This window comes from Aethalodelphis obliquidens, unplaced genomic scaffold, assembly GCF_003676395.1.
Source record: "Aethalodelphis obliquidens isolate GAN/ISIS:26980383/991018 unplaced genomic scaffold, ASM367639v1 scaffold9, whole genome shotgun sequence".
NCBI classification, from domain to species: domain Eukaryota; kingdom Metazoa; phylum Chordata; class Mammalia; order Artiodactyla; family Delphinidae; genus Aethalodelphis; species Aethalodelphis obliquidens.
Genome location: NW_020837953.1, coordinates 20172416 through 20188083, shown reverse-complemented (window position 1 = coordinate 20188083; position 15668 = coordinate 20172416). Strand labels below are relative to the sequence as shown.

Sequence of the window (15668 nt, the reverse complement as noted above, 5' to 3'; positions counted from 1 at the left end):
ACTCTTATCAGACTTTATCAAACTTCCATCACTACACCAAAAGGGCATGTTTCAACAACTCCCACACTGCTCAATCCACTAGCCAATTATTAGTTCACATCCTACCTGACCTATCAGCAGCATTTAATGCAGTGGATCACTCCTTCCTTCTTGGAACATTTTCTTCCCTTGATTTTGCAGATTCAAACCCTCCTTCTTTTCCACCTGCCTCACGGATTATTCCATCTCAGTCTACTTTGTTGGATTCTTTTCATCTCCCTGACCTAAGCTAGTGTATGGCTAGAAGAAACTGAACTAAGTGTAAATTATTCTCTTTAGCATACTGCTGATTTAGATTTTCCAGTATTTAAAAATTCTGGTGTCTATACAGATGGCCAAGAGGTACATGAAAAGCTGCTCAACATCACTAATTATTAGAGAAATGCAAATGAAAACTACAATGAGGTATCACCTCACACCAGTTAGAATGGGCATCATCAGAAAATCTAAAAACAACAAATGCTGGAGAGGGTGTGGAGAAAAGGGAACCCTCTTGCACTGTTGGTGGGAATGTAAATTGATACAGCCACTATGGAGAACAGTGTAGAGGTTCCTTAAAAAACTAAAAATAGAATTACCATATGACCCAGCAATCCCACTACTGGGCATATACCATGAGAAAACCATAATTCAAAAAGACACATGCACCCCAATGTTCATTGCAGCTCTGATTACAATAGCCAGGTCATGGAAGCAACCTAAATGCCCATCAACAGATGAATGCAAAAAGAAGTTGTGGTACATATATACAATGGAATATTACTCAGCCATAAAAAAGGAATGAAATTGGGTCATTTGTAGAGACGTGGATGGATCTAGAGACTCATACAGAGTGAAGTAAGTCAGAAAGCGAAGAATATCATGTATTAACACATATATGTGGAACCTAGAAAAATGGTACAGATTAACCGGTTTGCATGGCAGAAATAGAGACAGAGATGTAGAGAACAAACGTATGGACACCAAGGGGGGAAAGCGGGAGGTGGGGAGTGGTGGTGGGATGAATTGGGAGATTGGGATTGACATATACACACTAATATGTATAAAATAGATAAGTAATAAGAACCTACTGTATAAAAAATAAAATTTCCAAAAAAAAGCTGATGTCTTTCATTTTAAACAAAAAGGATATATACATCTCCCTTTTATAAACGACCCTGTCTCTCCAAACGGCCCCAGAGATACTAACCCAGGAATCTCCCCCTAAAGAGGCAGGAGCATGTGACGCATTCCGGAAACGAGCTCCATGGGCCTTATGGGAAATGTAGTGCCCGATGAATAGCCTGCACCGCGGGGGAACTTGGGAATCTCTGGGTGGGCAGTTACTTCCGCACACGCGCAGTGGGGCAGTAGCCTGTAGTCTGTGATTTTGCAACCAGCACTGTATGAAGTGAGAGTCGGGGTTTCGCCCAGATCTGGGAGATCTCCGTAAGCTGATCTCCAGCTTAGAGTCGGAGCTGGGAGTGTGGCAGTGAAAGACTGGAAGGTATGACTCTGCAGAACTTGGGGGACTTAAGGGAAGGGCGGGAAGAAAGGGACCGGTTTATTGGCTTACTGAACTGAAAAACCTTAAAACTCTCACGTGCGGTGACTTCGTGTTTGGGTGTGTGGGTCCTGTCCAATTCTGGAGTAGTTCAGAGAAAGCAAGAGAAGGGCCCGACCGCCACTCAGAGGGTTCCTAGATCCCGGGTGGGGCTAGAGCAAGCTCAGTTTGCATTCCTGCCCTTGCAAGTAAAGGACACTATGTAGAAGTCTGTGCATCAAACTACACCTTCCCTGATTACAGGAGCACAGTTGGTCCTACCAGAACCATTTAAAACCATTTACAATGGTTTAAAATTAAACCATGTTAAGGGATCTAGGAATAAAGCGATTCTAGAGAAACTTCGATGCTCTCTTAGGGTATTATCACAACAATCATCCGAATTTTGCATATGAATTAACTGAAGCTGAGAGAGGTGAAGTTAACTTGCCTAGACTCAAACAGTTTAGTATAATAGAAGATCTGAGATTCAAATCCAGATGAGTTTTCTTCAAATTTCATTTTTTTCGCAAGATGAAAACAACCTGCAAAACAAAGCGTTGGACGTATTTTCTTTTTGAAATATTTGAGTAATGTATGCTGAGTAAAATTCGGTGTGTCTTTTTTTTTTTTTTTTTTTAAGGATCTCTTGGTGAATCTTCAGATTTTCCAGTGAAGACGAAATAAAGCTGGGGGTCCATCTTGCACATTTTAGCCTTTCTAGGGCCCTAGCAGTGCTGGTTGGAATTTCAAAAAGCCTAGACTGGGCTCATAGGAGATGGTGAATTCCGAGGGGGAGGAGAAGGGAGAGGGAGAAACAGATTTAGAGTCTAAACTGAAGACTCCAGCTTAAAAAAAATCCTCACCTCCCCCCCCTCCCCGCCGGGTCCCTGGATCCGGCCTTCTCAAGAAACCTATTTGAGATCTCTTACTCCAGCTACAGAACAGAGACCAGAGAATCACAGGAAGGAATGACTTCTAAAGATACTGAGCTTCGGAGGTCAGGCTTTTAGTTATCCTTTTAACTCATTCATTATTTACTTAGGATACAAGTATTTGTATTTACTTAGGATACGTTTCTGGGAGAAAAAAAAAGTCACTGGTTTAAAAGTTAACGACTTGCTGTTAGGTCTGTAGGACAGAAATGTACAAGATGCTTATCTAAGCTCCATATATTAATAACATAGAGATCATTGCTTATAAAATATAGACTTTTCTGACTTGCTAGAAATGTCGTTCTCCCACTGGGTGGCATTTTCTGAGACTGCAGTGTGTGTGCTTCTGTTTTCACAGAGCAGGGTTCTACACTGCAGTCCTGGTGTTTCTCATGTCTTTACTCTCTTCCCCATTTCTACTTTCATAGATCTCTGTGTAAGAGCTGCAAAAATGGTCAACTTAGAGGTAAGGCATCCATTTATTGCTATTTAAATCTCTTAAAAAATCCATATAAGGACTTCCCTGGCGGTTCAGTGGTTAAGACTCCGTGCTTCCACTGCAGGGGGCGCGGGTTCCATCGAGGAACTAAGATCCTGCATGCCGTGCGGCGCAGCCAAAAAAAAAAAAATCCACATAATAAAAAGGAAATGTATAGTCAGGGAAAACGTAAATTGAATAGATCATGTCCAAAAGTGCTAAGTTGATATCCAGATTATAGGGTCTGCACTTAGCTGGAGCTGCATATGTATACCCAGTCTTTCTGGTGATCATAGAAAATGGATAGCCAACCTTTTAAAGTACTGGCTTTGTCCTTGAGAATAAAGCAGAACAATTCCCCGGATAAGTAAATTTTTTCTTGGCACAATTCTCCAAAGAAAATATCTTACAATGGGTTTTTTTTTTTTTTTTTTTTTTTTTTTTTGCCGCACCCCGAGGCTTGTGGAATCTTACTTCCCCAACCAGGGATTGAACCCACGACCCAGCAGTGAGAGTGCCGAGTCCTAACCACTGGCCCACCAGGGGATTCCCACAATAGGTTTTCATAGAGATAGTGTTGAAAACAATATTGACAGTAACAATCCTGTGAGGAATATAACATCAGTTTTCCTATGACTTTCTTTTTATAAATTTTTATTTATTTATTTATTTGGTTGCACCAGGTCTTAGTTGCAGCAGGCGGGCTCCTTAGTTGTGGCTCACCTGCTCCTTAGTTGTGGCATGCAAACTCTTAGTTGAGGCATGCATTTGGGATCTAGTCCCCTGACTGGGGATTGAATTCAGGCTCCCTGCACTGGGAGCGTGGAGTCCTAACCAGTGTGCCACCAGGGAAGTCCCTCCTGTGACTTTCTTAGAATGTTCCCTAGAATAAGCAGAGAACATAGTGCCAAGAACTGCTATATGAACTCAATTTGTAAGTCCAGGTACATATCCTTTTTAATATTCACCTGGATCCATAAGTAAACCTTGCTCCTTTTCCAGAGTCTTCAGCAATTCTTGAGCATTTTCTCTTCCATGTGAATTTAAAAATCAGCTTGTCAAGATCCATAAGGGGGTATGTTACGTATTTTTATTGTGATTGCATTACACTTTTAGATTAATTTGGAGAGAATTCATAACTTTTCAATAGTGAGTTCTCCATTTTTTTAAATTGAAGTAGAGTTGATTTACCATGTTGTGCCAATGTCTGCTGTACAGCACAGTGACTCAGTTATACACATAGAGACATGCTTTTTTCATATTCTTTTCCATTTTGGTTTATCACAGGATATTGAATATAGTTCCCTGTGCTATACGTTAGGACCTTGTTGTGTATCCATTGTAATAGTTTGCATCTATCAACCACAAACTACCAGTCCATCCCTCTCCCTCCCCTCCTCCCTGTTGGCAACCACATGTCTGTTCTCTATGTCTGTGAGTCAGTTTCTGATTTGTAGATAGGTTCATTTGTGCCATATTTTAGATTCCACATATAAGTGATATCATATAGTATTCGTCTTTCTCTTTCTGACTTACTTCACTTAGTATGATAATCTCTAGTTTCATCCATGTTGCTGCCAATGGCATTATTTCATTCTTTTTTATGGCTGAGTAATATTCCATTGTATATATGTACCACATCTTCTTTATCCATTCATCTGTTGATGGACATTTAGGTTGTTTCCATGTTTTGGCTATTGTGAATAGTGCTGCTGTGAACATAGGGGTGCATGTATCTTTTTGAATTATAGTTTTGTCTGGGTACATTCCCAGGAGTGGGACTGCTGGATCATATGGTAATTCTATTTTTAGTTTTCTGAGGGACCTCTATACTGTTCTCCATAGTGGCTGTACCAACTTACATTCCCACCAACAGTGTAGGAGGGTTCCCTTTTCTCCACACCCTCTCCAGCATTTGTTATTTGTGAGTTCTTCATTTTATTCACTGTTTTTTGGTCCTTCATTACAGTTTTATAGGTTTATTATGGTAATTCTTTTACATTTCTTATGATGTTTATTCTTACATATGGTTTAAGTTGCTATTGAGAATGGAATGGATCTTTTTTCATTATATTTTCTAATTGGCTATTCTGGTGTAGAGGAAAGTATGGATTTATCTATTTGACTTTATGTCAACTTACAGAACTCTTACTAAGTCCAAGAGTTTTTTAGTTGATTCTTAGATTTTCTAGATAGACCATCATATACTCTTCAAATGGAATTTTGTCCCTTATTGCCTAATATGTAGGCTCCATATGTTTTCCTTGTCTTAGGTCAATGGACAGGACTTCTAGTAACTATAATCTTGAATGTAATTTCTAACCAGAATCTTTTTTGTTCCAGTTTTAGTGGGAATGCTTCCAGTGTCATACTGTTTCCTCTTGTAATCTGGTCGATAGTTGTTTTTTTGTTTTGTTTTGTTTTTTAAATCAAGTTAAGGATTTTTAGCTTGTTGAGATTGTTTTCATAAATTGGGAACTTTTTTTCTCATATCATTTTTTTTATACCTGTCAATAAAATAATATATTTTTTCTTTAATATAACAGTTTAAAAATTTTCTAATACATTTCCCAATATTGAACTATCTGTGCATTCCTGGGGTAAACCCTGCCTAGTCTCTTAACTTTTTTTTTTTTTTAATATTTATTTATTTATTTGGCTGCACCAGGTCTTAGTTGTGGCATGTGGTATCTTCATTGCCGTGGGCAGGATCTTTAGCTGTGGCATGCAGGCTTTTTTAGTTGCAGCATGTGAATCTAGTTCCCTGACCAGGGACTGAACCCAGGCCCCCTGCTTAGGGAGTGAGGAGTCTTAACCACTGCACCACCAGGGAAGTCCCTCTCTTAACTTTTTAAAGGGATAGATAGTAAATATTTTAGGCTTGAAGGCCATATAATCTGTGGCAACTACTCAACTCTGCTCTTGTAGTTGAAGTAAACAAATGGACATAACTATGTTCCAGTTACATTTTATTTACAAACACAGGCGGTCAACCTGTGGGTGGTAGTTTGCTGACACCTGCTTTATATGGTCTTAACTATCTCTTTGCAGTAGGCATGTTACCACATGCCTTTTTAATTTCAGTTTAAGTTAAACATGATTTTGACTTTATGGTTGAGAGGATGTATTTTATCATATTAAAAAATCTGGGGGCTTCCCTGGTGGCGCAGTGGTTGAGAGTCTGCCTGCTGATGCAGGGGACACGGGTTCGTGCCCTGGTCCGGGAAGATCCCACATGCCGCGGAGCGGCTAGGCCCGTGAGCCATGGCCGCTGAGCCTGCGCATCCGGAGCCTGTGCTCTGCAACAGGAGAGGCCACAACAGTGAGAGGCCCGCATACTGCAGAAAAAAAAAATCTGTATTTTTCTATTTTATTATGCTTATGTGAGTCTGGCGTATTAACCTTATAGCCCCTCTAACATCTTATTACCTTTACATGTTTGTTTTGCAGTGTCTAATAGATTGTAAGATCTCTGAGGGCACTAATAATTTTATTTTTTGTTATCTCTAGTACTGTACTTGGTATGTCCTCATTGACTATTGTATGAGTGAATGAATGAAGAACATATAAGTAATATTTTAAAATAATTTTTAGACATAATTCACATATTACAAATTGACCCCTTTAAAATGTATACAATTTAGTGGGGTTTTTTTTAGTATATTATCATAATTGTGAAACCATCACCACTAATCTCAGAACATTTTCATTACTCTCAAAAGAAACCCCATATCCATTAGCAGTCACTCCCCATTCCTTCCTTCCCCCAGCCCTGAATTACTTTATGGTTATATGTATTTGCCTATTCTGAGCATTTCATACAAATGGAACCATACAATATGTGATTTCTTGTGACTGGCTTCTCTCGCCCAGCACAAAATTTTCAAGGATCATCTATGTTGTAGAGTCCTTTTTATTGCTGAATAATATTGGATCATATGGATGTACCTCATTTTGTTTATCTATTTATTAGTTGATGGATACCCATGTTGTTGCCACTTTTGCCTATTATGAATAATTCTGCTATGGGCATTTGTGTATGGTTTTTTCTTTGGCGGGGGGATGTATGATTTCAATTCTTTTGCGTATATACCTAGGAAAAATTGCTGGGTCATATGGTGACTCTATGTTTGACATTTTGAGGAACTCCTGAACCGTTTTCCATAGTTGCTGCACCATTTTACAGTTCTACCATGAATGTATGAGAGTTCCAGTTTCTCCCTATCCTTATTAACACTTATCATTGTCTGCCTTTGATTTTAGCCATCCTAGTGGGTATAAAGTGATACCTCATTGTGGTTTTAATTTGTATTTACTAATGATGTTGAACATCTTTTCATGTGCTTATGGACCATATCTGTTTTTGGAAAAATGTCTGTTCAAATCCTTTGCCCATTTTTAAATTGGGTTTTCTTTTTATTGTTGTGTTGTAAGAATTCTTTTTATAATTTAGATGCAAATTTCTTTTTAGATATATGATTTACAAATATTTCCTCCTATTTTGTGAATTGTCTTTTGCACTTTCTTCATGGTATCCTTTGAAGCTTAAAAATGTTTAATTTTGGTGAATTCCAATTTATCTATTTTTTTTCTTTTGTCACTTACACTTTTTCTGTCATGTGTAAGAAACCATTGCCTAATCCCAAGTCATAAAGATTTACTCCCTTGTTTTCATCTAAGAATTATATACAGTTGACCCTTGAGCAACACGGGTTTGAACCATGTGGGTCCACTTATATGTAGATTTTTTTCAATACATACATACTACAGTACTACATGACCTGTGGTTCATTGAATTCGTGGTTGTGGAACCACGGATATGGAGGGCTGTAAAGTTATGTGGATTTTTAACTGTGGAGAGGTTGGCACCCCTAACCCCCAAGTTGTTCAAGGGTCACCTCTAGTTTTAACTCTTACACATAAGTCTCTGATCCATTTTTAGTTCATTTTTATATATGATGTGAGGTGTGTGTGCTGAGGGGAGTCCAACTTCATTTTTTTGCATGTGGAGATCCAGTTGGTCCAACACCATTTGTTTAAAAGACCATTCTTTCCCCCATTGAATTATCCTGGCACTAGTTGAATATTTTTAATATAATTTTTGTTTCTATCACAAAGTATATTTCTGAATCAGGTGTACGGTAGTTATCATACATTACTTTCTGAAAACTCAGCAATGAACATGATATGATCCTAAGAGGCTGCCATGATTCTCTTACAAGTCCCCAAATGATGCACACTTTAGTTTGAAGATCCATGTACTATTACAGGGATCAGTGACACTCCAGGATGTGGCTGTGGAATTCACCCCAGAGGAGTGGCAGCTGCTTGACTGTGATCAGAGAACCTTGTATTGGGATGTGATGTTGGAGAACTTTAGAAACCTCATCTCAATGGGTAAGGACAGTGGGTGGTAACTTTTCAGTGTAACTCATTATGTTTTAATAACGCCCTTCCTTTAAGACCTGCGAAAGCTGTGAACATTCTGAAGCATTAGTAAGTTTGTCCCTGAATTTTAGTGTCAAAGATTCTTAATCCCCTTTGGGGATCAGATAATTTGTTTAATGCTTCTGCCTCCCAAATGAAGAAGGGTCTTTTCTGTCTAAAGCTTGTCTGTCATCTTCACAGGCCCTAAGACTCCAGGAGGCAAACCCGAATTGTGAGGTAGTCGTTTGTTCCTAGCACTTTGTCCCCAGTTCTGTGTTGTTTCCCATGAACAGGGTGTCCAGTCACCAAAACAATAGTGATCTTCAAGGTGGAGCAAGGACAAGAGCCATGGATGGTGGAGGGAGAGAACCCACGTTGGCGCTCTCCAGGTGAGTCAGAGAAAGCAGGTAGATGGAAGTCTTTGGAACTGAGATCCCAGTTGGTGAGTGAGGGACAGGCACCTCTGAAATACTTTTCAGGAAGCACCTCTTAAAACCACACACCTTTGAAAGTGACTGGGTACACCTGACACAACATCCTCAGATCCCCAGTTGACACCTTCACTTCCACTCTTCCACGTGGCCGCTCTTTCTGTTTCTCAGCTCTTGTGTGGGAGGATGTCCTTCCTCTCCGCTCTGGCTCCTCGCGCTGCCTGTTCCATCGAAGTGCTTGTTGGTTCTCTCAGTCCCTAGAATCCTCATTCTTCTTCCCTCCTCAACATGATGGCAGATCTTTCCATACATCTGTTTCTAATAAAGTAGTCAGATTATGTGGATTTGAAGTCTTATTCCACCAACCTCTGTCTAACCTAATTATTTTGTAGCACAAATTTATTTATAAAATAGGGATAATATGACTTTACCTCAGGTTTTTGTAAAGATTATATGAGTTAATACAAGCAAAACCCTTCATATAGTGGCAGACAGTAAGTGTTCAGCATATGTTAGTTGTTTTTATTTCAAAACTTTTATAACATGTTCTTCCTAATTTTTTTCCTTTTTTAAAAAAACTCGTTCCTTTTCTTGCAGCATATACTCCCCCTGTGTACCCTACCTTGCTCATCTTTAGTCTTACGGCTAACTTGGGGTATCTACCTTCTAGTGCATCTTTCTGCTTCACTTGATAATATTGATATCTTTTGGAAATTGTCCTCCAACTTTATTTGAATTAGTTCCTCACTAATCTGCCCTCACCCTTTCTCACAGCTTATTCACCCTTTGCTGTTTGACTTCTCTTCCATCTTCTGAAATTCTGTCCACAGTAACTCCCTCAGAAACTTCATCACTCTAAAGACTACAGTTATTTATTTTGTGCCATCTCCAGCATCTTTGCCTCACCAGCTTTCCATTCCCTTAATTTTACCCTACCTGGCCTTATTGTCTGTTTTATCATAGGAACCAGTTTTTAATATTCTTCAACCCTTTACCTTTATCCTTACAATAAAAGGTAGTGACTGGTCTCCTGGTCTGTAGTCACAAAATCACTGTGGTAAGCAATTTGGCTTTTTCTCTTAAGAATTTCTCCTTAAATACTATTGTGACTTATTACCTATAATTTCAACCATTAGTTTATCCAAGACTGACTCAAAATAAAATCTTCCCTTTGCACAGAGTCCATAAAAGAAGTATGTTTCAAATGATTAAGATACCAATTAAATGTGTTTTAGATTCCCTGGAACCCCAATTACTACTGGCATAAAACAAATGAATTTTAACTCCTGATATGGTATCTTGGCTGTTTATGTAAATACTTATATTGCCAATTCCAGCCTACTTTCTGGTTTATCTTAGATGTTCTTGCAAGATTTATCTGAATTATTTCATTTTGCTTGTCACTCTTCTGACAAACATGTTATTCCTGTATCACCTGTATTATGGTATTTAAATGGCTTATCCCTCTGTATGTGATCCCATGTTTATCCAGAATTGTCCATCTTTTCCCTATTCCATGCAATTAGACTCTTTAGCATCCTCTGTACACAGTTTTCTTTTCTGCCTTAGTCCTTTTGATTCTGATGTGCTCCATCTAACTAAAACCGTTACCGAAAGCTCGGCCTCTCTGTACAGCAATGCTGAATCAAATCACAGAGTTTTGGGTGAAGTAGAAGAGGATAGCTTTATTGCTTTGCCAGGCAAAGGGAGACACACTGGGCTTCAGCCTTGAAAAACTATGTGTCTCTCCCCCAGAGGATTTGATTAAGGGCTTTATAACAGGGGTTCAAAGGTGGGGTCCTGACAAGATTAGGGTGTGAACAGGGCTTGCACTCCCTCAGTCTCTGATTGTCTTCTCTTAATCTTGTTGAGCTTCTCTGGTCCCTTTAATCCTTCCTCAGGTGGTTTCTTAGCTGCTCCTCCCTTGATTAGCAACTGTTCAAATCCACCCTTTGGAACTCAGGGATGGTCATGGAGGCTGGAGTCTTGCCTGGAAGAAATGGTGGACAAAAGGAGGCCTCAGCGCTCAGGCCTCATGGTTTCAGTGCCTGGGAGCCCCTCAAGGCCCCACTCGGTTTCAAAACCAGCATGCTATGAAGTCTAAATTCAGTTTTCTCCTCTTTCATGGTAACTTTAGCCTACATTGATCTCTGCCTTCTTTGAATTCCCATCCCAACTCTACTATGGCTCTGTCAACGAAAACTTGACATATACTATCTTAGATTTTTTTTTTAATCCTGTGGCTTTTAAGACTTTTTTTTTTTAAAAAAAACAAACCTGTGGCTTTAAGGCATGTTTTCTCATGATTACTCCCTGAAGAGAAAGTCCAGTATCATTTTTTTTCTTCACACCATAGCTGAGCACATCATGGACATTCAATGAATATTTAATTAATTCATTTTTGTAAAGTCAGGGATTGTAGGGATGTTTCTTATCCTTTCATTCAACAAGGCTTTTTAATGTTTCCTGAGAAGGATTCAAATAAAGAAAAAAAAATTGTTTTTCCAGGTGTGTAAATTGTAGTTGAAAAGGCAAAACATAGCCATATATTTTAAAATTTGATGAATGTGGAACATTTGTTCAATGCACAGTAACATTGTGGTTTTAATCTAGTTAGTTGTCAAAATAAATGGTTTAGGTAGCAGTGATGACTGTCTTAGAAGTTCAGAGAAAATGGAGCCTAAAGTTTAAAGTAGGCAAAGACTGGAGGAGCCTTTTTTTTAAGATCATGGAACAATGGCTCCTCCCTAAAGGATATCTAAATACTGGATAGGATGAGAGAGGATGAAGGAGGGCAAGTTAAGGTGGGGAAGGAACATGAGCAAATGATTGTAGCTATTTAGAATCTAGAATCCTTGGAACAAAAGTAGGTATTTGTTGAGGGCTAGAGTAGTGCATGCTTAGATACCATGAGTGAATTCATTGTATTGCATATTTTTGTTCACCAGGCTGATTACCCTGGATTTTTCAGTTGGTTATTGTTGGCCAAGGTAACACAGGATGCTGCTTCTCATTGGTTGAAGTAGAGAGGAAAGAAGACAGGAACCCAGTCCCCACATTTAGAACCACTCAATAAAGAAATGTGTATTAATGGCTATAGCCCACTACTCAGCCAGCTCCACAGAGGATAAGGCATGAAGCAAAAGGCTGGGGTATTGTAGTAACTCCACATGGAAGGAAATTCATAAGTGGGGAATTATAACCCCCTCCCTAATTTTTTTTTTGTTTTTAATGGAACAGTGGATTGGGGATTTATAGGGTTTTGAGATTAGGAGTTAAAAATGTGACTTCAGGGGCAAAGAGGCTTTCTGGGGACTAGTTTGTTAGGCAGATTGAAAGAGGATGTAAAAGCAGTACTTGTCATATATCAAAACTTAGTCTGAATAAAAATGGTAACAAGCAGATAGAATCTGTGCTTGGGCTAAGAATAGCACACCCTCGAATGACCTGCTAGACCTTTGTGTTCCTGGGCTTACAAGTACGTGTAAGAATGAATCCCAGCTGTAGTAGTGTTGGAGCCCTGTCTACAGATATGTCTCAGCCGTGGTTTGGATGAGGTTAGAGGGTTGGAGATAGAAAAATGTTCCTGAAGGGAAATGACATTGTGCCAGATGATCAAGAGGAAAAAGAGATATGAATGAGGGAAATAAGGAGCTATTCTACCTGGGTAATCTAGGAATTAGGTAGTAAGGACCCTGATTCTGATCTCCCTTCTCGAAATCTAGTTTTCCCTCTGATATTTTCCCTTAACTCCCTTGTCTCTTGTTCCCCTGGCTACCCGGTCCATTGATCACATCTCCACAGTGGGCTCTCAACATTCTGTGAGCTAACCATATGCCCTTGTTGAGCAATTGAGCAACTTTTTGATTTCCTTTGTACCCTCCTTACTGTACCTTGTGCTATTTTACTATCTTTCCTCAGGTCACAAGTTAAGCCATCTGTTCTCATTGTCATTCTATGCTCCCATTTCCTCTTTAGCAGTTTTATTCTTAAAGCTCAGGATCAAGGCAAATACAGATTTGTTTCAGAATGAGAGACTAGATTTGGAATCATATATGTTTCTATAACCATTGATGGCAAAGATTAACTAGGAATGTTTCACTGTACTCCTTTTTAGAAGCTGACTGCCCACTTATTGATGAATCAGACAAGCACCAGGAAAGCAAAGACAATTTTTTGAATTCAGTTTTGTTCATGTTCAATAAAATTCTGACTGTGAAGAGACTTCATGGTTATAATATGAGCACAAGTCTTAATCCTACAAGAAAAATATCATATAAATGTAAGTCATATAGGAAGAGTTTGCAACCTACTTCAGACTTACTTAATTGTAATAGATGTTATACTGGAGAAAACTCTTATGAATGCAGTGAATGTGGGAAAGCCTTCAAAACGAAGTTTCATTTTATTAGACATGAAAAAAATCATACAAGAAAAAAACCCTTTGAATGCAACGACTGTGGGAGAGCCTATAGCAGGAAGGCTCACCTTGCAACTCATCAGAAAATACATAATGGAGAGAGACCCTTTGTGTGCAGTGATTGTGGGAAAGCATTTACACATAAAGCACAACTCATGGTCCATCAGAGACTCCACACTGGAGAGAAACCTTATGAATGCGGTCAATGCGGAAAATCATTCACCTGGAACTCCTCCTTTACTCAACACGTGAAATCACATACACTTGAGAACTCATTTGAATGTAAGGAATGTGGGAAAACCTTCAGGTATAGTTCATCCCTTTATAAACACTCTAGATTTCATACAGGAGAGAAACCCTATCGATGCATCGTGTGTGGCAAAGCCTTTGGCAACACTTCTGTGCTTGTTACTCATCAAAGAATTCACACAGGAGAGAAACCTTATGGATGTATTGAATGTGGCAAAGCCTTCATCAAGAAGTGTCACCTCCTCAGACATCAGATAATTCATACAGGAGAAAAGCCCTATGAATGTAGCAAATGTAGGAAAGCATTTTCCCAGAAGTCAAATCTTATTTTACATCAGAAAATTCATATGTAATATTCACTTATGAATCTGAGAAAACTTTAAATATTTGATAAACCTTATTAAGTAGAGAATTTATGGTGAGGAGAAATCCACCAATCTGAATGAATTGGAAGAATAAATTCCCATTAAAAAATGCCAATCATGTTCTGCAAGTGATAATAAAGTTTTTAGAGAAAAGATCACAGAAAATGTTAATTTATAAATGCACATAGAACTTGGAAAGTAAGCATAAATTAAACAATCAAGGAATCAGTGAAAACTACATTTACCATCTCTGATTTTTAATTCTTATAACAAATTATACAATTATGCAAGTGTGAGTAAAAAATATGTTTATATTATATTAAATTATATCTATTAAGAGTTTCTGCAGTAAATTTCACCATTTTTTTCTTCCAATCCTAACAGTAACATGCAAGTGAAAACATGTGGTTTAATATGTAGTATGAATTTCAGTAATATTTGCACCCATTTGCTGGCACTTTTGAGGGGTATGGCAGTGTTACTGAATCTCATTCTCAAACTTGTTATAAAGATGTATAGAATTACACATATGTATAATTTAACAAGATACCAATTGAGAGGGGGAAAGCAGTTGTATTCTGTATTACAGTAAGTACTCAGTTGAGGAAAAGAAGTATTTAAATAAGTGTGTAAATAAAAAATTTGCCCTTCAAATATTCCTGTTCTTTTTCATTGATGTATTTACCTAAGGTGTAAGTATAGCTCAAGTAGTAGTTAACTAGGGTATCATCTACATTTCATTTTAATAAACTAGAGTGTCATGATACTTTGCAACTTTCAGGGAGTGAGCTTTGGGGTCTATTTTTTGTTTTCTTGTAAGAAATTAATACAGGTTTTGCTCCTAGGGGTGCCTGGAATTTACCATGTGACAGCACAGGCAGCATTAATCGAGTTGAAAAGAGCACTTTTTTTTTGCTCAGCAACTTCACTTTGGAACGTGACATTTTGTAAGTTCCACATATTCCCTTAAAAGGAGGAAGCAACCCTTTTTTTTTTTTTTTTTGGTGGTATGCCGGCCTCTCAATGTTGTGGCCTCTCCTGTTGCACAGGCTCCAGACGCGCACACTCAGCAGTCATGGCTCACGGGCCCAGCCACTCTGCAGCATGTGGGATCCTCCCAGACCGGGGCACGAACCCGTGTCCCCTGCATCGGCAGGCGGACTCTCAACCACTGTGCCACTAGGGAAGCCCCAACCATTATTTAAGCTACAGTTTTTACTGCTATTCACAATATTCTTTGATAATGTCGAAAAACTTTTATGCCTTTTCTTGAGTTGTGACAAAACAGCTTGAACCTAAATTCAGAAATCAAGCCTTTTCAAGTTTAAGCTCAGTTACAACTATATTACATTGTTTTTCTCTCATTGGCCTTTTTTTTTTTTTTTTTTTTTTTTTGCGGTACGCCGGCCTCTCACCGCTGTGGCCTCTCCTGTTGCGGAGCACAGGCTCTGGATGCGCAGGCTCAGCAGCCATGGCTCACGGGCCCAGCCGCTCCGCGGCATGTGGGATCCTCCCAGACCGGGGCACGAACCCGCGTCCCCTGCATCGGCAGGCGGACTCCCAACCATTGTGCCACCAGGGAAGGCATCATTGGCCATTTTCTGAAGAGTAATGCTGAATAATGATTATAAATGAATGACAGTGCTTTTTTTTGAACAAGCATACTAGCACTTAAGGATCTAAATTATTTACTGACTTTGTTGCTTGACCAAACCTTAGTCAGGCTCCTGAACCTTTCCGAGGCCCACTTGCACACTTACTTGTAAAATCTAGTTTTAGCAAGAACCCTGCTAAGTCATTTT

The 15668-nt window shown here is 39.0% G+C and overlaps 1 protein-coding gene across 8 annotated transcripts; it reads left to right on the top strand.

The window, feature by feature from the left end:
* Positions 1 to 1392: 1392 nt before the first annotated feature.
* Positions 1393 to 14229, top strand: ZNF684 (zinc finger protein 684). Of its 8 annotated transcripts, none has more exons than XM_027108957.1 (6): positions 1393 to 1525; positions 2205 to 2561; positions 2925 to 2962; positions 8197 to 8371; positions 8695 to 8790; positions 12950 to 14229. In XM_027108957.1, the coding sequence occupies exons 3-6, from the start codon at positions 2948 to 2950 to the stop codon at positions 13852 to 13854; spliced, it is 1191 nt and encodes a 396-aa protein (XP_026964758.1). In that variant the 5' UTR covers positions 1393 to 1525; positions 2205 to 2561; positions 2925 to 2947; the 3' UTR covers positions 13855 to 14229. The 8 variants fall into 8 exon arrangements, with proteins under 8 accessions (XP_026964758.1, XP_026964759.1, XP_026964757.1 ...); XM_027108959.1 differs by having other exon boundaries at positions 1394 to 1525; positions 8245 to 8371; XM_027108958.1 differs by lacking the exon at positions 2205 to 2561 and having other exon boundaries at positions 8245 to 8371.
* Positions 14230 to 15668: the final 1439 nt, after the last annotated feature.